Here is a 26,035-nt window from a genome sequence, read left to right as displayed (position 1 = left end):
TGTCTTCTGTGAGTCTTCTGGTGAAGTCACCACGTGGGGTGTCTTCTGTGAGTCTTCTGGTGAAGTCACCACGTGGGGTGTCTTCTGTGAGTCTTCTGGTGAAGTCACCACGTGGGGTATCTTCTGTGAGTCTTCTGGTGAAGTCACCACGTGGGGTGTCTTCTGTGAGTCTTCTGGTGAAGTCACCACGTGGGGTGTCTTCTGTGAGTCTTCTGGTAAAGTCACCACGTGGGGTGTCTTCTGTGAGTCCTCTGGTGAAGTCGTCACGTGGTGTGTCTTCTGTGAGTCTTCTGGTGATGTCACCACGTGGGGTGTCTTCTGTGAGTCTTCTGGTAAAGTCACCACGTGGGGTGTCTTCTGTGAGTCCTCTGGTGAAGTCGTCACGTGGTGTGTCTTCTGTGAGTCTTCTGGTGAAGTCACCACGTGGGGTGTCTTCTGTGAGTCTTCTGGTGAAGTCACCACGTGGGGTGTCTTCTGTGAGTCTTCCGGTGAAGTGGTCACGTGGTGTGTCTTCTGTGAGTCTTCTGGTGAAGTCACCACGTGGGGTGTCTTCTGTGAGTCTTCTGGTGAAGTCACCACGTGGGGTGTCTTCTGTGAGTCTTCTGGTGAAGTCACCACGTGGGGTATCTTCTGTGGTTCTTGTGGTGAAGTCACCACGTGGGGTGTCTTCTGTGAGTCTTCCGGTGAAGTCACCACGTGGGGTGTCTTCTGTGGGTCTTGTGGTGAAGTCACCACGTGGTGTGTCTTCTGTGAGTCTTCTGGTGAAGTCGTCACGTGGGGTGTCTTCTGTGAGTCTTCTGGTGAAGTCACCACGTGGGATGTCTTCTGTGAGTCTTCTGGTGAAGTCACCACGTGGGGTGTCTTCTGTGAGTCTTCTGGTGAAGTCGTCACGTGGTGTGTCTTCTGTGAGTCTTCTGGTGAAGTCACCACGTGGGGTGTCTTCTGTGAGTCTTCTGGTGATGTCACCACGTGGGGTGTCTTCTGTGAGTCTTCTGGTGAAGTCATCACGTGGGGTGTCTTCTGTGAGTCCTCCGGTGAAGTCACCACGTGGGGTGTCTTCTGTGAGTCTTCTGGTGAAGTCACCACGTGGGGTGTCTTCTGTGAGTCTTCCGGTGAAGTCACCACGTGGTGTGTCTTCTGTGAGTCTTCTGGTGAAGTCACCACGTGGGGTGTCTTCTGTGAGTCTTGTGGTGAAGTCACCACGTGGGGTGTCTTCTGTGAGTCTTCTGGTGAAGTCACCACGTGGGATGTCTTCTGTGAGTCTTCTGGTGAAGTCACCACGTGGGGTGTCTTCTGTGAGTCTTCTGGTGAAGTCACCACGTGGGGTGTCTTCTGTGAGTCTTCTGGTGAAGTCACCACGTGGGGTGTCTTCTGTGAGTCTTCCGGTGAAGTCACCACGTGGGGTGTCTTCTGTGAGTCTTGTGGTGAAGTCACCACGTGGGGTGTCTTCTGTGAGTCTTCTGGTGAAGTCACCACGTGGGGTGTCTTCTGTGAGTCTTCTGGTGAAGTCACCACGTGGGGTGTCTTCTGTGAGTCTTCTGGTGAAGTCACCACGTGGGGTGTCTTCTGTGAGTCTTCTGGTGAAGTCACCACGTGGGGTGTCTTCTGTGAGTCTTGCAGTGAAAACCCCTATAATTATTATTATATTTTGGTAGTGGCAAAGGAGGTCTAATGATGATGTAGATGCTCACCCCGACCCCTCATTACTCTGATAGTGGCATTGTCTTTGAGCTGTGTGAACGCCTTTTGGCGTTGTCCTCTGGTCGAGCACCAATTGGGTCGAGGCTCAAAGGAAAGCCGTCTCTGGTGTGGACCAATCAGTTTCAAGGACAATGCATCTCACATTATCACGGTGTGTGTTTTGTTTGTTATTTTGACCGCAGGTATCGCGGTTAATGCAGTAACATGAATCCTCATCAGAAGCTTTCAGTTTTGTCGCCAGAAAAAAAAGGGGGGAAAACCCCAACAACAATAATAATAATAATTATTATTATTATATTATTATTATTACGATTACATTTTGGTCCTGCCAAAAGGAGGTGTAATGGAACTCTCCATTGATTTGCGGCGGTCTCGCTCAATGGGAAGGCACTGGACCCGGGCACGCTCGCTCCGTCAGCGACAAGCTCCAACGGAGTGGGGTCGGTGAATTCGGGATCGCACCATTTGACGCGCTCGTCCACCGCGAGTTATTTCTACGATATTCTTGGTTCTTCGGGTTAAAAGTCGCGTTCAAGGTCGAGCGATACAAGGGTAATTATATATATATACGCGCGTGTGTGTGTGTGTGAAACAATAAGAATTCTCGCGACGTTTCGACCGCAACGCAAACGGTCGCCATCGCTCCAACGCTGTCCTCTGGACAGTCCGGTCCCTTCACCTGATGAAGGCCGCTTGTGTTTTGCGGCCGAAACGTCGTGAGAATTTTATTGTGTTATTTTTTTATTAATGTGTTATTTTTATTGTTCTCATTCTACGTGGTGACTTTACCGAAAGAGCCAAAGAAGAAGTCGTCATCAGGTGTGCAAAAACCAACGGCAGGAAACATTTGAAAGTGGTTGCGGATTTATATTTTTATTATTTTATTGTTTCCCTTCAACGTGGCGACTTTACCGAAAGAGCCAAGAATATGAATCACTGCAGTCACGGAAGCTTTAAAATTAGAAATTTAAACGAAGTTATATACATATCGCTTTCGGTAAAGTCACGTTGAAGGGAAACAATAAAATAATAAAATATATATAAAACAATAAAATAATATATAAAACAATAAAATAATAAATTATATGTGAAACAATAAAATAATAATATATATAAAACAATAAAATAATAATATATGTAAAACAAAAAAAATTCTCACGACGTTTCGACCATAACACAAATGGTCGTCATCAGGTGTCCAAAAACCAACGACAATAAACATTTGAAAGGAGTGGCGGATTTATATTTGTATTATTTTATTGTTTCCCTTCAACGTGGCGACTTTACCGGAAGAGCCAAGAATATGAATCACTGCAGTCACGGAAGCTTTAAAATTAGAAATTTAAACGAAGTTATTATTCTTAGCGCTTTCGGTAAAGTCACGTTGAAGGGAAACAATAAAATAATGAAATATATAAAACAAGAAAATAAGATATGTAAAACAATAAAATAAAAATATATAAAACAATAAAATAATAACATATATTTAAAACAATAAAATAATATATAAAACAATAAAATAATGAACATAAAACAATAAAATAATATATATAAAACAATAAAATAATTATATATAAAACAATAAAATAATAATATATAAAACAATAAAATAATTATATATAAAACAATAAAATAATTATATATAAAACAATAAAATAATAAATATAAAACAATAAAATAATATATATAACACTAAAATAATATATAAAACAATAAAAAAATAATATATATAAAGCAATAAAATAATATATATAAAACAATAAAATAATAATATATATGAAACAATAAAATAATAAATATAAAACAATAAAACAATAAATATAAAAAATAAAATAATAAATATAAAACAATAAAGTAATATACATAAAACAATAAAATAATAATATATAAAACAATAATATATAACAATAAATTAATAAAATATATAAAACAATAAAATAATAATATATATAAAGCAATAAAATAATATATATAAAACAATAAAGTAATATATATAAAACAATAATATATATAACAATTAAATATATAAAAGAATAAAATAATAAAATATGTAAAACAATAAAAATTCTCACGACGTTTCGACCATAACACAAACGGTCGTCATCAGGTGTAAAAAACCAACGGCAAGAAACATTTGAAAGAGGTGGCGGTTTGTATTTATTTAATTTATTTATAAACGGTGTTCGTGTTTATTTATTAAAAGGTGTTTCTATTTATTTAATTTATTTCTACAAAAAGGTTATTTGTAAGCCATCTGGCTACCATGGGAGATTCGTTCACGAGGCTATCCACATATACAAACACAGAGACAATTTCAACCGAGAGGATGGATTCTGGGCTTAGCAATCATTGGAAGGATTTGATAAACCATTTCGGGTCTTAATTGATTGTTCACGGTGGCTTTCAGACAGCAAACATTAAATTTTCGTCTCCCCCCCTCCTGTGTTCAGGACATAGATGGACTCGTCCTTGTAAACAAATTGCCAAATCGCTGCCCGTGGCGCTAACGTTGTTTTTATAAATAAATAAATACAAACACCGTTTATAAATAAATTAAATAAATACAAACCGCCACTTCTTTCAAATGTTTCTTGCCGTTGGTTTTCACACCTGATGACGACCGTTTGTGTTACGGTCGAAACGTCGTGAGAATTTTTTTATTGTTTTATATATATTATTATTTTATTGTTGTTATATATATATTTTATTATTTTATTGTTATATATTATTGTTTTATATATATATTATTTTATTGTTTAATATATATTTATTATTGTTATGTATCTATTTTATTATTTTATATATTCTTTTTGTTTTATATATATTTATTATTGTTTTGTATATATTTATAATTGTTATATATTATTTTATTGTTTTATATATTATTATTTTATTGTTTTATATATATGTTATCATGTAATAGTTTTATATATTTATTATTTTGTTGTTATATATGCATTATTGTTATATATATTTTATTATTTTATTGTTATATATTGCTGTTATATATTTTATTATTTCATTTTTATATATATTATTATTTTATTGTTTTATATATTTATCATTGTTATATATTTTATTGTTTTATATACTATCTCGTTTTATATATTTTATTATTTTATTGTTATATATATTTTATTGTTTTATATATATTATTATTTTATTGTTTCACATATATTATTATTTTATTGTTTCCCTTCTACGTGGTGACTTTACCGAAGGAGCTCAGATTATGAATCACTGCAGTCACGGAAGCTTTAAAATTAGAAATTTAAACGAAGTTGTTTATGAAAGCGTTGTTTAAAAAAAACCCTAAATCTTGTTGGAAGGAGTTTATTTGTTATTTTTTTGTCCTTTGAACCCGTCCCCGTGACTTTACCGAAAGGGCCAAAGGGGATATGAATGACTGCAGTCACAATGATGTAGCGAGTTTAACACGCGATCTAGCCCAAGCACCTCCATTGTAGATGATGCAGCGAGTAGCAGCAGCAGCGCCTATGAAGGCCTGCACAACTCACGTCACCCGGTTCACTCATTCACTCACTCACTCATTCACTCACCCATTCACTCACCCACTCATTCACTCACTCATTCACTCAGTCATTCACTCACTCATTCACTCACCCACTCATTCACTCACCCACTCATTCACTCAGTCATTCACTCACTCATTCACTCAGTCATTCACTCACTCATTACCCACTCATTCACTCACCCACTCATTCACTCACCCACTCACTCACTCACCCACTCATTCACTCACCCACTGATCTACTCACTTATTCACTCACCCACCCATTCACCCACCCATTCACCCACCCATTCACTCACCCACTGATCTACTCACCCATTCACTCACCCACTCATGCATTCACTCACTCACCCATTCACTCACCCACCCATTCACTCACTCACTCACTCACCCATTCACTCACCCACCCATTCACTCACTCACCCATTCACTCACTCACTCACCCATTCACTCACCCACTCAACCATTCACTCGGCCATTGACTCACCCACCCATTCACTCACTCACTCACCCATTCACTCACCCACTCACTCACTCACCCATTCACTCACCCACCCATTCACTCACTCACCCACCCATTCACTCACCCACCCACCCATGCATTCACTCACTCACCCATTCACTCACTCACCCATTCACTCACCCACTCATGCATTCATTCACTCACCCATTCACTCACCCATTCATTCACTCACTCACCCATTCACTCACCCACCCACCCATTCACTCACCCACTCATGCATTCACTCACTCACCCACCCATTCACTCACCCACCCACTGCCTATGAAGGCTACCGGCACTGTGTCACACACACGAGGGGGTGGGTGTCCAGCACCACGCCCGCCCCGACCACCTTTGTCTCCCCTAGTGGCGATGTTGACCACACACCACGGCACCAGGTACTGTACTTGAGGCTGAGTCGACCTAGGGGAGGAGACCCGCCTGGTGTCACCGCTGTGCCACCGCTCCCCACACAGACACTCACACTGACAGCCATCTTGGTACGGGAGAGCCGCTGCTAAATCTACGACGGTGTTTGCGTTTTCCCGCCATCTCTTGCAGGGAACGACGTTGCTCGTACAGTGCCAAGTACAGTGTCGCAGACGGCAGGCAGCCATCTTACCTCGGGAGGACGCCAACAGACTACTGTACCTCAGCCATCTTGGTAGGGGACAGATTTCTGCCAACCTACTCTACTGCTATCAGCCATCTTGGTAGGGGGGAAGATTTCCACCAACCTACTGTACCACTATCAGCCATCTTGATCGGAGAAAGACTTCCACCAACAGACGACTGTACCGCTGTCGGCCATCTTGGTACGAGGAAGACTTCCGCCAACAGACTACTGTACTGCTATCAGCCATCTTGGTAGGGGGAAGACTTCCACCAACTGACTCCTGTACTGCTATCAGCCATCTTGGTAGGGGGAAGACTTCCACCAACTGACTCCTGTACTGCTATCAGCCATCTTGGTAGGGGGAAGACTTCCACCAACTGACTCCTGTACTGCTATCAGCCATCTTGGTAGGAGGAAGACTTCCACCAACAGACTACTGTACCTCTCAGCCATCTTGGTAGGGGGAAGACTTCCGCCAACGGACTACCGTACCGCTATCAGCCATCTTGATAGGAGAAAGACTTCCACCAACAGACGACTGTACTTCTCAGCCATCTTGGTAGGGGGAAGACTTCCACCAACAGACTACTGTACCTCTCAGCCATCTTGGTAGGGGGAAGACTTCTGCCAACAAGACTACCGTACCGCTATCAGCCATCTTGGCAGGGGGAACACTTCCACCGACCTACTGCACCGCTGTCAGCCATCTTGGTAAGGGAGGTGCGGCAAGGCTTTTCCCCCCCCCCCAGCGGTTGGCCACCTTACGTAGGGCCAGCCATGAACGCCCTGCGGGCCCACGACAGCAGCGGCGGCGGCGGCAGCGTCCCGGCCCCGAGTCGGACCCCCGGCTCTCCGGCGACGACGCGGGAAACCTCGCCGGCACCGCAGCCGCAGCAGCCGCAGCCGCAGCAGCCGCAGCAGCCGCAGCAGCCGCAGCCGTATTCAAGCAGCAGGGCTGCGCTGATGCAGGCCTACAGACCGGCCAGCCCTGGCCGGGCGGGATTGGGCCCTCCTCTCAGCCCCTTCTCCTTCCCCTCCTCGCACTCCTCCTCCCACTCCTTCTTCCCCTCCTCCTCGCCCTCCTCCTCCTTCTCCTCCTCCTCCACCACCTCCTACTCCTCCTCCTCCTCCTCCACGTGCGGCCTTGGGAGTTCGCTGCTCCTGGGCAGGGCTGGGCCGGCCGCTCCCGACAGAGAGACGCCGGGCAGCCCGTACGGCAGCAGCGGCGGCGGCCATCGCCTCGCCCACTGCTACGGGGAGAGAGATGGAGGAGGAGGAGGAGGAGAGAGAGGAGGAGGAGGAGAGAGAGGAGGAGGAGGCTTGGGACAGCTTGGTGGGAACTTGAGTCCGGGCCTAGCGGAACAGGCTCCGGGCATGAGTCCCGTTCCAGGGTCGTTCCTGAGACCCCGGCCAAGTCCCGGACTCAGAACCAGTCCCGTGCCCAGTCTCGGACTCAGAACCAGTCCCGTGCCCAGTCCCGCACTGTTCAGAACCAGTCCCGTGCCCAGTCCTGGACTATTCAGCACCAGTCCCGTGCCCAGTCCCGCACTGTTCAGAACCAGTCCCGTGCCTAGTCCTGGACTATTCAGCACCAGTCCCGTGCCGAGTCTCGGACTCAGCACCAGTCCCGTGCCCAGTCCTGGACTATTCGGCACCAGTCCCATGCCTAGTCCTGGACTATTCAGAACCAGTCCCGTGCCCAGTCCTGGACTATTCAGCACCAGTCCCATGCCTAGTCCTGGACTATTGAGAACCAGTCCCGTGCCCAGTCCTGGACTATTCAGCACCAGTCCCGTGCCCAGTCCTGGACTATTCAGCACCAGTCCCATGCCTAGTCCTGGACTATTGAGAACCAGTCCCGTGCCGAGTCTCGGACTCAGAACCAGTCCCGTGCCGAGTCTCGGACTCAGAACCAGTCCCGTGCCTAGTCCCGGACTATTCAGAACCAGTCCCGTGCCTAGTCCCGGACTATTCAGCACCAGTCCCGTGCCCAGTCCCGGACCTCTGAGGTCGAGTCCCGGCCTGGGATCCGCGAGCCCCGGGCTGGACCTGAGCGCTGGCCCCAGGTTCAGTCCGGGGTCGACTTGCGGAGGAGGAGGCGGAGGAGGAGGCGGAGGAGGAGGCGGAGGAGGAGGCGGAGTCGGAGGAGGCGGAGTCGGAGGAGGAGGCGGAGTCGGAGGAGGAGGCGGAGTCGGAGGAGGCGGAGTCGGAGGAGGCGGCGGAGTCGGAGGAGGCGGAGGAGGAGGAGGCGGAGTCGGAGGAGGAGGCGGAGTCGGAGGAGGAGGCGGAGTCGGAGGAGGAGGCGGAGTCGGAGGAGGAGGCGGCGGAGTCGGAGGAGGAGGCGGAGTCGGAGGAGGAGGCGGAGTCGGAGGAGGAGGCGGAGTCAGAGGAGGAGGCGGAGTCGGAGGAGGCGGAGGAGGCGGAGGAGCGTCGTCGGCCGTGGGAGCGCCGCCCAGCCACGTCCACGCCGTGAGCCTGGGACGCGCCAGGTCCAACGCCGTGGCGGCCGCTGTGGCGGCCAGGCTGGGGAGCCTCTACGGTGGTGGCGGCAGATTTAGCGGCAGCGGCGGCCTCGTCGGAGTGGGAGGAGTGGGAGGAGGCGGAGGAGGAGGAGGAGGCGGAGGAGGAGGCGGAGGAGGAGGCGGAGGAGGAGGAGGAGGAGGAGGCGGAGGAGGAGTGGGAGGCGGAGGAGGAGTGGGAGGCGGAGGAGGAGGCGGAGGAGGAGTGGGAGGCGGCGGAGGCGGCGGAGGCGGGGTCCGAGCGGGGCCCGGCTTGGTGTTCGGGCGCGAGCTCAGCACGGATCTCCACCACATGAAGGTGCTCAACATCCGCTTCCGCTGCTTCCTGGTGAAGGTGCACGAGCTGGAACGCCGGAACCAGGCGCTGGAGACGCAGCTGCGGGTCCTGCGGGAGGCCACCTGCTCGCGCTGCGGGGCCGCCGGTGGAGGAGGCGCTGGTTGGCTGGTCGCCAGGGGAGGATACGAAGGGTCGGAGGAAGACGGAGGAGGAGGAGGAGGAGGAGGAGGGGACTGGGCGGCGATGGAGGGGTTTGAGGATGGGAGCGGATATCTCGGGCATCCGGGTGAGTGGTGGTGGCGGTGGTGGTGGTGGTCGTGGCTGCGGTGGTGGTGATGGTCATAGGGATGATGGTGATGGTGGTGATGGTCATAGGGTTGATGATGATGGTGATGGTGGTGATGGTCATAGGGATGATGGTGATGGTGATGGTGGTGATGGTCATAGGGATGATGGTGATGGTGATGGTGGTGATGGTCATAGGGATGATGGTGATGGTGATGGTGGTGATGGTCATAGGGATGATGGTGATGGTGATGGTGGTGATGGTCATAGGGATGATGGTGATGGTGATGGTGGTGATCGTCATAGGGATGATGGTGATGGTGGTGATTGTCATAGGGATGATGGTGATGGTGGTGATTGTCATAGGGGTGATGGTGATGGTGTTGATTGTCATAGGGATGATGGTGGTGATGGTCATACGGATGATGATGATGGTGGTGGTGATGATCATAGGGATGATGATGGTGATGATGGTAATGATGGTCATAGGGATGATGATGATGATGGTGGTGATTGTTATAGAGATGATGATGGTGGTGATGATGGTGGTGATGGTCATAGGGATGATGGTGATGGTGGTGGTGGTGATTGTCATAGGGATGATGGTGATGGTGGTGATTGTCATAGGGATGATGGTGATGGTGGTGGTGATTGTCATAGGGATGATGATGATGGTGGTGATTGTCATAGGGATGATGATGATGGTGGTGGTGATTGTCATAGGGATGATGATGATGGTGGTGATTGTCATAGGGATGATGATGATGGTGATGGTGGTGGTGATTGTCATAGGGATGATGGTGATGGTGATGATGGTCATAGGGATGATGATGTCGATGGTGGTGATTGTCATAGGGATGATGATGATGGTGGTAGTGATGGTGGTGATGGTCATAGGGATGATGGTGATGATGGTGGTGATGGTAATAGGGATAATGATGATGGTCGTGATGGTGGTGATAGGCGGAGGGACGGTGGTGGTAGTGATGGTGGTGATAGTCAGAGGGATGATGCTCATGATGGTGGTGATGGTGGTGGTGGTGATGGTGGTGATAGATTGATAACGATGGTGGTGGTGGTTCAGTTTATTTTGCGTACCCTGCGAGCTAAAAAGCTCTCAAGTCGGCTATCATCATCAACAACATCATCAACGCTTCCATGACAGACGCAGCACATCTAAGAAACATAAATTAATAATACAAACGAATAAACACAATTATTTTTGCCGATTGAGGAATCAAAAGATTTGTCAAGCTCAGTGGAGGTGTTGAAACTCTCCCATTGACACCTCACCTCAACGTAAAAACGCAATCCGGTTGCGCCATCACCAAAGAGGACATTGCCCCATCACCAAAGAGGACATTGCCCTGAGCAAAAAGGCAGCGGCATCGTTAGACAGAGTGCGAGAGAGAGAGAGAGAGGGAGGGAGGGGGGACGAGCGAGAGGCGAGGATTTGGGGAGGCACACAGCGTCCACGCAGCGTCCACGTCTCAAGACGTCTGGGGAACGTCTCAAGATGCCTGGGGAACGTCTCAAGACGTCTCAAGACGCCTGGGGAACGTCTCAAGACGTCTGGGGAACGTCTCAAGACATCTGGGGTGTGTCCTAAGACGCCTGGGGAACGTCTCAAGACGTCTGGGGAACGTCTCAAGACGCCTGGGGTGTGTCTCAAGACGTCTGGGGAACGTCTCAAGACGTCTGGGGAACGTCTCAAGACGCCTGGGGAACGTCTCAAGACCTCTGGGGAACGTCTCAAGACGCCTGGGGAACGTCTCAAGACGCCTGAGGAACGTCTCAAGACGCCTGGGGAACGTCTCAAGACGTCTGGGGTGTGTCTCAAGACGACTGGGGAACGTCTCAAGACGCCTGGGGTGTGTCTCAAGACGCCTGGGGTGTGTCTCAAGACGTCTCAAGACGCCTGGGGAACGTCTCAAGACGCCTGGGGTGTGTCTCAAGACGCCTGGGGTGTGTCTCAAGACGCCTGGGGAACGTCTCAAGACGCCTGGGGAACGTCTCAAGACGCCTGGGGAACGTCTCAAGACGCCTGGGGAACGTCTCAAGACGCCTGGGGTGTGTTTGAAGACGCCTGGGGAACCTCTCAAGACGTCTGGGGAACGTCTCAGAAGACGCCCGGGGAACGTCTCAAGACGTCTGGGGAACGTCTCAAGACGTCTGGGGTGTGTCTCAAGACGCCTGGGGTGTGTCTCAAGACGCCTGGGGTGTGTCTCAAGACTCCTGGGGAACGTCTCAAGACGTCTGGGGTGTGTCTCAAGACGCCTGGGGCGTGTCTCAAGACGCCTGGGGTGTGTCTCAAGACGCCTGGGGAACGTCTCAAGACGCCTGGGGAACGTCTCAAGACGCCTGGGGAACGTCTCAAGACGTCTGGGGTGTGTCTCAAGACGTCTGGGGAACGTCTCAAGACGTCTGGGGAACGTCTCAAGACGCCTGGGGTGTGTCTTAAGACGCCTGGGGAACGTCTCAAGACGCCTGGGGAACGTCTCAAGACGTCTGGGGTGTGTCTCAAGACGTCTGGGGAACGTCTCAAGACCCCTGGGGTGTGTCTCAAGACGCCTGGGGAACGTCTCAAGACGCCTGGGGAACGTCTCAAGACGCCTGGGGTGTGTCTCAAGACGTCTCAAGACGCCTGGGGTGTGTCTCAAGACGTCTGGGGAACGTCTCAAGACGTCTCAAGACGCCTGGGGTGTGTCTCAAGACGCCTGGGGAACGTCTCAAGACGCCTGGGGAACGTCTCAAGACGTCTGGGGAACGTCTCAAGACGCCTGGGGAACGTCTCAAGACGCCTGGGGAACGTCTCAAGACGCCTGGGGTGTGTTTGAAGACGCCTGGGGAACGTCTCAAGACGCCTGGGGTGTGTCTCAAGACGTCTGGGGTGTGTTTGAAGACGCCTGGGGAACCTCTCAAGACGCCTGGGGAACGTCTCAAGACGCCTGGGGAACGTCTCAAGACGTCTGGGGAACGTCTCAAGACGCCTGGGGAACGTCTCAAGACGCCTGGGGAACGTCTCAAGACGTCTGGGGTGTGTCTCAAGACGTCTGGGGTGTGTCTCAAGACGTCTGGGGAACGTCTCAAGACGTCTGGGGTGTGTCTCAAGACGCCTGGGGAACGTCTCAAGACCCCTGGGGAACGTCTCAAGACGTCTGGGGTGTGTCTCAAGACGTCTGGGGAACGTCTCAAGACGCCTGGGGAACGTCTCAAGACGTCTGGGGAACGTCTCAAGACGCCTGGGGAACGTCTCAAGACGCCTGGGGAACGTCTCAAGACGCCTGGGGTGTGTTTGAAGACGCCTGGGGAACGTCTCAAGACGCCTGGGGTGTGTCTCAAGACGTCTGGGGTGTGTTTGAAGACGCCTGGGGAACCTCTCAAGACGCCTGGGGAACGTCTCAAGACGCCTGGGGAACGTCTCAAGACGTCTGGGGAACGTCTCAAGACGCCTGGGGAACGTCTCAAGACGTCTGGGGTGTGTCTCAAGACGTCTGGGGTGTGTTTCAAGACGTCTGGGGAACGTCTCAAGACGCCTGGGGAACGTCTCAAATCGCCTGGGGAACGTCTCAAGACGTCTGGGGTGTGTCTCAAGACGCCTGGGGTGTGTCTCAAGACGCCTGGGGAACGTCTCAAGACGCCTGGGGAACGTCTCAAGACGTCTGGGGAACGTCTCAAGACTTCTGGGGAACGTCTCAAGACGCCTGGGGAACGTCTCAAGACGTCTGGGGTGTGTCTCAAGACGTCTGGGGTGTGTCTCAAGACGCCTGGGGAACGTCTCAAGACGCCCGGGGAACGTCTCAAGACGTCTGGGCCGTCAATATCTGAACGTTGTGTCGTGGAACCCGCCACCACCTGACACGACCCATTAGTGAGGTTTAGTGTCACGTGGACAGGACGTGCCAAATCGTTACAACTAGCAGCACCAGTGTGTAGTAGTGTATAGTGTAGTGTAATATATAGTGTGTAGTGTAGTGTATAGTGTGTAGTGTAGTGTATAGTGTAGTGTAATATATAGTGTGTAGTGTATAATGTAGTGTATAGTAGTGTATAGTGTAGTAGTGTATAGTGTAGTGTGTAGTGTATAGTGTAGTGTGTAGTGTATAGTGTAGTGTAGTGTATAGTGTAGTGTGTAGTGTATAGTGTAGTGTATAGTGTAGTGTATAGTGTAGTGTATAGTGTAGTGTAGTGTGTAGTGTAGTGTATAGTGTAGTGTATAGTAGTGTATAGTGTAGTGTATAGTGTGTAGTGTATAGTGTAGTGTATAGTGTAGTATATAGTGTAGTGTGTAGTGTATAGTATAGTATATAGTGTAGTGTGTAGTGTAGTGTATAGTGTAGTGTAATATATAGTGTGTAGTGTATAGTGTAGTGTATATTGTAGTGTATTGTGTAGTGTAGTGTGTAGTGTAGTGTATAGTGTAATATATAGTGTAGTGTGTAGTGTATTGTGTAGTGTATAGTGTAGTGTGTAGTGTAGTGTGTAGTGTATAGTGTAATATATAGTGTAGTGTAGTGTGTAGTGTAGTGTATAGTAGTGTAGTGTATAGTGTAGTGTATAGTGTAATATATAGTGTAGTGTGTAGTGTACTGTATAGTGTAATATAAAGTGTAGTGTATAGTGCAGCACTAACCGGTTGTGTGTTGGAGAGCAAATCGTGGCCTACTACTACTATTATTATTCTTCTACCTCCGTGACTTTACCAAGCGAACCAGAGATTTTGGATTCCTGCCGCCATAAAAGCTTCTAATCAACATTGACTATTTTCTCTCCAACACACAGCCGGTTGATGCTGCACAAGTAACGACTTGGCGCGTTTCCTTTACGCATCAGACCCCTTACCAATTGGCTGTGTCGGGTGGTGGCAGGTTTAACGACACAGAATTTATATATTCACGTGACCTAACCCCCCCCCCCAACCCACCGCCCCTCCAAAAAAACCTGGACAGTATAACTTGCAACTACGCCGGAATTGTGTCGTTTACACCGCCAAACTCTGCAGCACAAGGAGTAAGCCCACAATCTCTAACCCCTAGAAGTATCCACAATGACTAAGCCCACAAGCTCTAACCCCTACCACAATAAGTAAGCCCACAAGCTCTAACCCCTAGTAGTATCCACAATGACTAATCCCACAAGCTCTAACCCCTACCACAATGACTAAGCCCACAAGCTCTAACCCCTAGTAGTATCCACAATGACTAATCTCACAAGCTCTAACCCCTACCACAAAGAGTAAGCCCACAAGCTCTAACCCCTAGTAGTATCCACAAAGAGTAAGCCCACAAGCTCTAACCCCTAGTAGTATCCACAATGAGTAATCCCACAAGCTCTAACCCCTAGTATCCACAATGACTAAGCCCACAAGCTCTAACCCCTAGTAGTATCCAGAATTACTAAGCCCACAAGCTCTAACCCCTAGTAGTATCCACAATGTGTAAGCCCACAAGCTCTAACCCCTAGTAGTATCCACAATGACTAAGCCCACAAGCTCTAACCCCTACCACAATAAGTAAGCCCACAATCTCTAACCCCTAGTAGTATCCACAATGACTAAGCCCACAAGCTCTAACCCCTACCACAATAAGTAAGCCCACAAGCTCTAACCCCTAGTAGTATCCACAATGACTAATCCCACAAGCTCTAACCCCTACCACAATGACTAAGCCCACAAGCTCTAACCCCTAGTAGTATCCACAATGACTAATCTCACAAGCTCTAACCCCTACCACAAAGAGTAAGCCCACAAGCTCTAACCCCTAGTAGTATCCACAAAGAGTAAGCCCACAAGCTCTAACCCCTAGTAGTATCCACAATGAGTAAGCCCACAAGCTCTAACCCCTAGTATCCACAATGAATAAGCCCACAAGCTAACCCCTAGTAGTATCCACAATGACTAAGCCCACAAGCTCTAACCCCTAGTATCCACAATGAATAAGCCCACAAGCTAACCCCTAGTAGTATCCACATTGACTAAGCCCACATGCTCTAACCCCTACCACAATGAGTAAGCCCACAAGCTCTAACCCCTAGTAGTATCCACAGTGACTAAGCCCACAAGCTCTAACCCCTAGTAACCACAATGACTAAGCCCACAAGCTCTAACCCCTTACACAATGACTAAGCCCACAAGCTCTAACCCCTAGTAGTATCCACAATGACTAAGCCCACAAGCTAACCCCTAGTAGTATCCACAATGAGTAAGCCCACAAGCTCTAACCCCTAGTAGTATCCAGAATGACTAAGCCCACAAGCTCTAACCCCTACCACAATGACTAAGCCCACAAGCTCTAACCCCTAGTAGTATCCACAATGACTAAGCCCACAAGCTAACCCCTAGTAGTATCCACAATGACTAAGCCCACAAGCTCTAACCCCTAGTAGTATCCAGAATGACTAAGCCCACAAGCTCTAACCCCTACCACAATAACTAAGCTCACAAGCTCTAACCCCTAGTAGTATCCACAATAAGTAAGCCCACAAGCTTTAACCCCTAGTAACCACAATGACTAAGCCCACAAGCTCTAACCCCTAGTAGTATCCACAATGACTAAGCCCACAAGCTCTAACCCCAAGTAACCACAATGAGTAAGCCCACAAGCTCTAACCCCTAGTAGTATCCACAATGACTAAGCCCACAAGCTCTAACCCCTAGTATCCACAATGAGTAAGCCCACAAGCTCTAACCCCTAGTATCCACAATGACTAAGCCCACAAGCTCTAACCCCTAGTAGTATCCACAATGACTAAGCTCACAAGCTCTAACCCCTAGTATCGACAATGAGTAAGCCCACAAGCTCTAACCCCTAGTAGTATCCACAATGAGTAAGCCCACAAGCTCTAACCCCTAGTAGTATCCACAAAGAGTAAGCCCACAAGCTTTAACCCCTACCACAATGACTAAACCCACAAGCTCTAACCCCTACCACAATGAGTAAGCCCACAAGCTCTAACCCCTAGTAGTATCCACAATGACTAAGCCCACAAGCTCTACCCCCTAGTAGTATCCACAATGAGTAAGCCCACAAGCTCTAACCCCTAGTAGTATCCACATTGAGTAAGCCCACAAGCTCTAACCCCTAGTAGTATCCACAATGACTAAGCCCACAAGCTCTAACCCCTACCACAATGACTAAGCCCACAAGCTCTAACCCCTAGTAGTATCCACAATGACTAAGCTCACAAGCTCTAACCCCTAGTAGTATCCACAATGACTAAGCCCACAAGCTAACCCCTAGTAGTATCCACAATGACTAAGCCCACAAGCTCTAACCCCTAGTAGTATCCACAATGACTAAGCCCACAAGCTCTAACCCCTAGTAGTATCCACATTGAGTAAGCCCACAAGCTCTAACCACTAGTAGTATCCACAAGGAGTAAGCCCACAAGCTCTAACCCCTAGTAACCACAATGACTAAGCCCACAAGCTCTAACCCCTTACACAATGACTAAGCCCACAAGCTCTAACCCCTAGTAGTATCCACAATGACTAAGCCCACAAGCTAACCCCTAGTAGTATCCACAATGAGTAAGCCCACAAGCTCTAACCCCTAGTAGTATCCAGAATGACTAAGCCCACAAGCTCTAACCCCTACCACAATGACTAAGCCCACAAGCTCTAACCCCTAGTAGTATCCACAATGACTAAGCCCACAAGCTAACCCCTAGTAGTATCCACAATGACTAAGCCCACAAGCTCTAACCCCTAGTAGTATCCAGAATGACTAAGCCCACAAGCTCTAACCCCTACCACAATAACTAAGCTCACAAGCTCTAACCCCTAGTAGTATCCACAATAAGTAAGCCCACAAGCTTTAACCCCTAGTAACCACAATGACTAAGCCCACAAGCTCTAACCCCTAGTAGTATCCACAATGACTAAGCCCACAAGCTCTAACCCCAAGTAACCACAATGAGTAAGCCCACAAGCTCTAACCCCTAGTAGTATCCACAATGACTAAGCCCACAAGCTCTAACCCCTAGTATCCACAATGAGTAAGCCCACAAGCTCTAACCCCTAGTATCCACAATGACTAAGCCCACAAGCTCTAACCCCTAGTAGTGTCCACAATGACTAAGCTCACAAGCTCTAACCCCTAGTATCGACAATGAGTAAGCCCACAAGCTCTAACCCCTAGTAGTATCCACAATGAGTAAGCCCACAAGCTCTAACCCCTAGTAGTATCCACAAAGAGTAAGCCCACAAGCTTTAACCCCTACCACAATGACTAAACCCACAAGCTCTAACCCCTACCACAATGAGTAAGCCCACAAGCTCTAACCCCTAGTAGTATCCACAATGACTAAGCCCACAAGCTCTACCCCCTAGTAGTATCCACAATGAGTAAGCCCACAAGCTCTAACCCCTAGTAGTATCCACATTGAGTAAGCCCACAAGCTCTAACCCCTAGTAGTATCCACAATGACTAAGCCCACAAGCTCTAACCCCTACCACAATGACTAAGCCCACAAGCTCTAACCCCTAGTAGTATCCACAATGACTAAGCTCACAAGCTCTAACCCCTAGTAGTATCCACAATGACTAAGCCCACAAGCTAACCCCTAGTAGTATCCACAATGACTAAGCCCACAAGCTCTAACCCCTAGTAGTATCCACAATGACTAAGCCCACAAGCTCTAACCCCTAGTAGTATCCACATTGAGTAAGCCCACAAGCTCTAACCACTAGTAGTATCCACAAGGAGTAAGCCCAGAAGCTCTAACCCCTAGTAGTATCCACAATGACTAAGCCCACAAGCTAACCCCTAGTAGTATCCACAATGAGTAAGCCCACAAGCTCTAACCCCTAGTAGTATCCACAATGAGTAAGCCCACAAGCTTTAACCCCTACCACAATGACTAAGCCCACAAGCTCTAACCCCTAGTAGTATCCACAATGACTAAGCCCACAAGCTCTAACCCCTAGTAGTATCCACAATGAGTAAGCCCACAAGCTAACCCCTAGTAGTATCCACAATGACTAAGCCCACAAGCTCTAACCCCTAGTAGTATCCACAATGACTAAGCCCACAAGCTCTAACCCCTAGTAGTATCCACAATGTGTAAGCCCACAAGCTCTAACCCCTAGTAGTATCCACAATGAGTAATCCCACAAGCTCTAACCCCTAGTATCCACAATGACTAAGCCCACAAGCTCTAACCCCTAGTAGTATCCAGAATTACTAAGCCCACAAACTCTAACCCCTAGTATCCACAATGACTAAGCCCACAAGCTCTAACCCCTAGTAGTATCCACAATGACTAAGCCCACAAGCTCTAACCCCTAGTAGTATCCACAATGACTAAGCCCACAAGCTCTAACCCCTAGTAGTATCCACAATGAGTAATCCCACAAGCTCTAACCCCTAGTATCCACAATGACTAAGCCCACAAGCTCTAACCCCTAGTAGTATCCAGAATTACTAAGCCCACAAGCTCTAACCCCTAGTAGTATCCACAATGTGTAAGCCCACAAGCTCTAACCCCTAGTAGTATCCACAATGAGTAATCCCACAAGCTCTAACCCCTAGTATCCACAATGACTAAGCCCACAAGCTCTAACCCCTAGTAGTATCCACAATGACTAAGCCCACAATCTCTAACCCCTAGTAGTATCCACAATGACTATGCCCACAAGATCTAACCCCTAGTAGTATCCACAGTGACTAAGCCCACAAGCTCTAACCCCTAGTAACCACAATGACTAAGCCCACAAGCTCTAACCCCTAGTAGTATCCACAATGAGTAAGCCCACAAGCTCTAACCCCTAGTAGTATCCACAATGAGTAAGCCCACAAGCTCTAACCCCTACCATAATGAGTAAGCCCACAAGCTCTAACCCCTAGTAGTATCCACAATGACTAAGCCCACAAGCTCTAACCCCTACCACAATGACTAAGCCCACAAGCTCTAACCCCTTACACAATGACTAAGCCCACAAGCTCTAACCCCTAGTAGTATCCACAATGACTAAGCCCACAAGCTCTAACCCCTACCACAATGACTAAGCCCACAAGCTCTAACCCCTACCACAATGACTAAGCCCACAAGCTCTAACCCCTACCACAATGAATAAGCCCACAAGCTCTAACCCCTAGTACTATCCACAATGACTAAGCCCATAAGCTCTAACCCCTTACACAATGACTAAGCCCACAAGCTCTAACCCCTAGTAGTATCCACAAAGAGTAAGCCCACAAGCTCTAACACCTAGTAGTATCCACAATGACTAAGCCCACAAGATCTAACCCCTAGTAGTATCCACAATAAGTAACAAACAAACGTTTCTTGCGAGCTTCTTCGCAAGGGGGTGGGGACAGACCCAATGGTGACCTCCTCCCTGGTGCCAGCAAGTTTGGCCACGTTGTGGATCATCACGAAAGAGATCAGCAGAACGCAGACGCTTGGTCCACCGTTCTTTACAGATGACCCCAGGGGAAACTCGGATTCCCGTGGCGAGTCCTAGAGGTCAGACGGTCCCGCTCTTCCACGCGGTGTCTCTCGACTTGGTCAAGTAGTTGTTGGTGGTGGTGGTGGTCATGAGGATGATGATGATGGTGGTGGTGGTGGTAATGATTATGGTGGTTGTGATGATGGTGATTAGCTAATCGTGATGATGGTCATAGTTTGATGGTGGTGGTTGGTATGTTTGAGGTGGGGGTGGAAGTAGTGATGGATAATTGTGACGGTGAGCGGGTGAGTGGATGGGTGAGTGAGTGAGCCGGTGAGCAAGTGAATGGGTGAGCGAGTGAGTGAGTCGGTCAGCAAGTGGGTGAGCGAGCGAGTGGGTGGGTGAGCGAGCGAGTGAGTCGGTGAGCGAGTGGGTGAGTGAGCGAGTGGGTGAGCGAGTGGGTGAGTGAGCGAGTGGGTGAGCGAGCGAGTGAGTCGGTGAGCGAGTGGGTGGGTGAGTGAGTGAGTGAGTCAGTGAGCGAGTGAATGGGTGAGCGAGTGAGTGAGTCAGTGAGCAAGCGAGTGAGTCAGTGAGTGAGTGAGCGAGCGAGTGAATGGTTGAGCGAGCGAGTGAGTGGGTGAGTGAGTGAGCGAGTGAGTGAGTGAGTGAGTCGGTGAGTGAGCGAGTGAGCGAGTGAGCGGGTGAGTGAGTGACTGAGTGGGTGGGTGAGTGAGTGAGCGAGTGAGTGAGTTGGTGAGTGAGTGACTGAGTGAGTGACTGAGTGAGTGAGTGAGCAAGCGAGTGAGTGAGTGGGTGAGTGAGTGAGCGAGTGAGTGACTGAGTGACTGAGTGGGTGGTTGAGCGAGCGAGTGAGTCGGTGAGTGAGTGAGTGAGTGACTGACTGAGTGAGTGAGCGAGTGAGTGACTGAGTGACTGAATGAGTGAGTGACTGAGTGAGTGAGTGACTGAGCGAGTGAGTGAGCGAGTGAGTGAGTGACTGAGTGAGTTGGTGAGTGAGTGACTGAGCGACTGAGTGAGTGAGTGACTGAGTGAGTGACTGAGTGAGTGAGTGAGTTGGTGAGTGAGTGAGTTGGTGAGTGAGTTGGTGAGTGGGTGAGTGGGTGAGTGAGCGAGTGAGTGAGCGAGTGAGTGACTGAGTGAGTGAGCGAGTGAGTGAGTGACTGAGTGAGTGGGTGAGTGAGTGTGTGATTGACTGAGTGACTGAGTGACTGAGTGAGCGAGTGAGTGACTGAGTGAGTGAGTGACTGAGTGAGTGAGTGACTGAGTGAGTGAGTGACTGAGTGACTGAGTGAGTGACTGAGTGAGTTGGTGAGTGGGTGAGTGAGTGAGTGGGTGAGTGAGTGACTGAGTGAGTGACTGAGTGACTGAGTGACTGAGTGGGTGGGTGAGTGAGTGAGTTGGTGAGTGAGTGGGTGGGTGAGTGACTGAGAGACTGAGTGACTGAGTGACTGAGTGAGCGAGTGAGTGACTGAGTGAGTGAGTGACTGAGTGAGTGAGTGACTGAGTGAGTGAGTGACTGAGTGACTGAGTGAGTGACTGAGTGAGTTGGTGAGTGGGTGAGTGAGTGAGTGACTGAGTGGGTGGGTGAGTGAGTGAGTTGGTGAGTGAGTGGGTGGGTGAGTGACTGAGAGACTGAGTGACTGAGTGACTGAGTGAGCGAGTGAGTGACTGAGTGAGTGAGTGACTGAGTGAGTGAGTGACTGAGTGAGTGAGTGACTGAGTGACTGAGTGAGTGACTGAGTGAGTTGGTGAGTGGGTGAGTGAGTGAGTGACTGAGTGGGTGGGTGAGTGAGTGAGTTGGTGAGTGAGTGGGTGGGTGAGTGACTGAGAGACTGAGTGACTGAGTGACTGAGTGAGCGAGTGAGTGACTGAGTGAGTGACTGACTGAGTGAGTGAGTGACTGAGTGACTTAGTGAGTGACTGAGTGAGTTGGTGAGTGGGTGAGTGAGTGAGTGACTGACTGAGTGACTGAGTGAGTGGGTGGGTGAGTGACTGAGTGAGTGACTGAGTGAGTGAGTGACTGAGTGAGTGACTGAGTGACTGAGTGAGTGACTGAGTGAGTGAGTGGGTGGGTGAGTGAGTGAGTGACCGAGTGACTGAGTGAGTGACTGAGTGAGTGACTGAGTGAGTGGGTGAGTGACTGAGTGACTGAGTGAGTGACTGAGTGAGTGACTGAGTGACTGAGTGACCGAGTGACTGAGTGAGTGACTGAGTGAGTGACTGAGTGAGTGAGTGAGTGACTGAGTGAGTGACTGAGTGAGTGACTGAGTGAGTGAGTGACTGAGTGAGTGACTGAGTGAGTTGGTGAGTGGGTGAGTGAGTGAGTGGGTGAGTGAGTGACTGAGTGAGTGACTGAGTGACTGAGTGGGTGGGTGAGTGAGTGAGTTGGTGACTGAGTGAGTGAGTGACTGACTGAGTGAGCGAGTGAGTGACGGACAAGGCTCCAGACTGACCAGCACGACACCCCCCTCTCCCCCTGCAGGCTCTCCGGGCAGCAGTGCATTATGGGAAGGCGGCTGCCCCCCAGGCTCCGGATTCCCCCTGGGGCTGCCCTCTGGCGCTGCGACCCCTGAGGCTCGGGTTCGCCCCATGACCCAGGCCATGGCGACCCAGGCCGACACCATCACCCCGGAGCTGAGGGCCCTCTACAACGTCCTCGCCATGACGCGGCGCGAGAGGGAGGAGTTCCGCAGGAGGTGGGACAGGGTGGTGGGCGGGTGGGTGGGTGGGTGAGTGGGTGGGTGGGTGAGTGGGTGGGTGGGTGGGTGAGTGGGTGGGTGGGTGGGTGAGTGAGTGAGTGAGTGGGTGGGTGAGTGGGTGAGTGGGTGAGTGGGTGGGTGGGTGGGTGAGTGGGTGGGTGGGTGAGTGGGTGGGTGGGTGATTGGGTGGGTGGGTGGGTGAGCGGGTAGGTGGGTGGGTGAGTGGGTGGATGGGTGAGTGGGTGAGTGGGTGGGTGGGTGGGTGAGTGAGTGAGTGAGTGGGTGGGTGGGTGAGTGGGTGGGTGGGTGAGTGGGTGGGTGGGTGAGTGGGTGGGTGGGTGGGTGAGTGGGTGGGTGAGTGGGTGGGTGGGTGAGTGAGTGAGTGGGTGAGTGGGTGGGTGGGTGGGTGAGTGGGTGGGTGGGTGAGTGGGTGGGTGGGTGAGTGGGTGGGTGAGTGGGTGGGTGGGTGAGTGAGTGGGTGGGTGGGTGGGTGAGTGGGTGGGTGGGTGAGTGGGTGGGTGAGTGAGTGGGTGAGTGGGTGGGTGGGTGGGTGAGTGGGTGGGTGGGTGAGTGAGTGGGTGAGTGGGTGAGTGAGTGGGTGAGTGGGTTTGTGGGTGAGTGAGTGAGTGAGTGGGTGAGTGAGTGAGTGGGTGGGTGAGTGGGTGGGTGAGTGGGTGGGTGAGTGGGTGGGTGGGTGGGTGAGTGGGTGAGTGGGTGAGTGAGTGGGTGGGTGGGTGAGTGGGTGAGTGGGTGAGTGGGTGGGTGAGTGGGTGAGTGGGTGGGTGAGTGGGTGAGTGGGTGGGTGAGTGGGTGAGTGGGTGGGTGGGTGGGTGAGTGAGTGGGTGGGTGAGTGGGTGAGTGGGTGAGTGGGTGGGTGAGTGAGTGGGTGGGTGGGTGGGTGAGTGGGTGGGTGGGTGGGTGGGTGAGTGGGTGGGTGGGTGAGTGGGTGGGTGGGTGAGTGAGTGGGTGGGTGGGTGGGTGAGTGAGTGGGTGGGTGGGTGGGTGAGCGGGTGGGTGGGTGGGCGGGCGGGTGGGTGGGTGAGTGGGCGGGTGAGTGGGTAGGTGGGTGGGTGGGTGGGTGGGTGGGTGGGTGAGTGGGTGGGTGGGTGGGTGAGTGGGTGGGTGAGTGAGTGGGTGGGTGGGTGGGTGGGTGGGTGAGTGAGTGGGTGGGTGAGTGGGTGAGTGGGTGAGTGGGTGGGTGAGTGAGTGGGTGGGTGGGTGGGTGAGTGGGTGGGTGGGTGGGTGAGTGGGTGAGTGAGTGAGTGAGTGGGTGGGTGGGTGAGTGGGTGGGTGAGGGAGTGGGTGGGTGAGTGGGTGGGTGAGTGGGTGAGTGAGTGGGTGGGTGGGTGGGTGAGTGGGTGGGTGAGTGGGTGAGTGAGTGAGTGGGTGAGTGAGTGGGTGAGTGGGTGGGTGAGTGAGTGGGTGGGTGAGTGGGTGGGTGAGTGGGTGAGTGGGTGAGTGGGTGGGTGGGTGAGTGGGTGGGTGGGTGAGTGGGTGGGTGAGTGAGTGGGTGAGTGGGTGGGTGGGTGAGTGGGTGGGTGGGTGAGTGAGTGAGTGAGTGGGTGAGTGGGTGAGTGAGTGGGTGAGTGGGTTTGTGGGTGAGTGAGTGAGTGGGTGAGTGAGTGAGTGAGTGGGTGGGTGAGTGGGTGGGTGAGTGGGTGGGTGAGTGGGTGGGTGGGTGGGTGAGTGAGTGGGTGAGTGGGTGGGTGAGTGGGTGGGTGAGTGAGTGGGTGAGTGGGTGGGTGGGTGAGTGGGTGAGTGGGTGAGTGAGTGGGTGAGTGGGTGGGTGGGTGGGTGAGTGAGTGGGTGAGTGGGTGGTCGAGTTGGTGGGCGAGTGGGTGGGTGAGTGGTTGAGTGGTTGAGTGGGTGGGTGAGTGGGTGAGTGGGTGAGTGATTTGGTGGGTGAGTGAGTGGTTGAGTGGGTGGGTGAGTGGTTGAGTGGGTGAGTGGGTGAGTGATTTGGTGGGTGAGTGAGTGGGTGAGTAAACTGTTAGTGGTGAGGGTGGTGCTGGTGATGTCAGTATTGGTCAAACTGGTGGTGGTGATGATGGTGATGATGGTAGCTACTCGCACACAGACAAAGGTCCCCCGTGTAGCTCACACAGTCTGTTGGAGCAAGTGCTGTTGGTAAGCAGCAGCAGCAGCACGGCCTATGATTGGTTGTGGTGTGGACAGAACCACGCCCACCCGGCCGTCTTTGTCTCCCCAGTGTCTATTGCACACCGTTTCGGGTCTTTAAATGTTCAGGTTAAGTCGACCTAGGGGAGGCCCACGTGAAGTGTCGAACGCCCGCTGGTAGGAGGTCACGGGGCAGACCCAAGTGCCACGGGTCGACTGACTGAGATGACTGGCTGATGCACCACCTGTGCCCCCTACTGTGCCAACCTGCTGTGCTTTAGCCACCCGGCGCTCCGCTCGTTGTTGTGAGCGTCGCTCCTCCGCCCTCCGTTGTTGTTGGAGGGCGACTGCCTCCAACTGCCCAGTAGTGTCCTTCACGAGCCTCCTCCACAGAGGCCGATCTTGACATCGCTGGTACCAGTCTATCGGCAAGTCCACTCAGCTCCACGTCCTCCTGTACCACATCACTCCATCTCTTCTCCAGCCCGTGCCGCGCCCGTTTAGCCCCCTCGATCCGGCCGAACAAAAGCTGTTTGGGCATGCGGTGGCTGGGCATGCGGGCTACATGACCCAGCCAACGCAGCCTTGCCTGCCGGAGGAGCTCACCGATGGGACCTTGCCCAGATCTTTCAAGGATTTGTGAGCTCCTCACACAATCCAGCCTGGTTAAACCCAGGATGGATCGAAGGCAGGCTAGCCTAAATGTTTCTAACCGGCGAAGATGTTCCATTAGGTGGGTCCACGTTTCGCAAGCGTAGAGAAGGGAGGGAATGACCGTGGCCGAGAAGACCTGAAGCTTAGTGCGGAGTGACAGACCAGGTAGCTTCCACACAGCGTTACGCAACCGATGAAAAGATATTGCCGCTCGACTGATTCGGAGTGAGACCTCTGCTGTTAAACTGGAGCCGGTCATAAGCACACTGCCCAGGTATGGGAAACTCTCCACTCTCTCCACAACTGCCCCATCACCGATTGGGGGGTGGAGTGTCCGATGGTACAAAATACCCAGGCAGGTGCTTAGTTTTGGTGGGGCTGATGGTAAGGCCTCACCTCTTAGTGGCACGCTCCAGTCTCAGCAGCAGCGTCTCCAACTCCCCCTCTGACTGAGCAGCTATTACCAAGTCATCAGCATACATAACGTGGTTGAGCAATAGGGAGCCATCCCTTGACCGCACCCGGGCATCGATCAGCCTCCCATTATATCTGTACCATATGGAGATTCCCCCGGTACAGCTATTGAAGGCTTCACGAACTACGTGGTCAAAATAGATGTTAAATAATGTGGGAGCCAGAGGACATCCCTGTCGCACCCCAAGGTGTACAGGGAATGGCTCTGACTCCCGGCCACGTAGTTTTACCCGGGCCCGCTCACCAT

At 50.9% G+C, this 26,035-nt stretch overlaps 1 protein-coding gene across 1 annotated transcript in view; it reads left to right on the top strand.

The window, feature by feature from the left end:
• The window catches only part of LOC116938260 (uncharacterized), a 102,144-nt gene that overhangs the window by 10,697 nt on the left and 65,412 nt on the right, over positions 1 to 26,035 (top strand). The window contains exons 3-4 of the mRNA XM_076064451.1: positions 6,297 to 9,433; positions 22,326 to 22,539. Of these exons, the coding sequence (XP_075920566.1) occupies positions 7,129 to 9,433; positions 22,326 to 22,539 (2,519 nt within the window). The 5' untranslated portion in view covers positions 6,297 to 7,128. The remainder of the gene's footprint in view (positions 1 to 6,296; positions 9,434 to 22,325; positions 22,540 to 26,035) is intronic.

The sequence above is a fragment of the Petromyzon marinus genome, unplaced genomic scaffold, assembly GCF_048934315.1.
Source record: "Petromyzon marinus isolate PM22_M1 ecotype Great Lakes invasive population unplaced genomic scaffold, UKy_Petmar_22M1.pri1.0 PM_Scaffold_45, whole genome shotgun sequence".
Classification (NCBI taxonomy): domain Eukaryota; kingdom Metazoa; phylum Chordata; class Hyperoartia; order Petromyzontiformes; family Petromyzontidae; genus Petromyzon; species Petromyzon marinus.
Note: the sequence above shows the minus strand (reverse complement) of the source record. Positions and strands in the feature narration are given on the sequence as shown.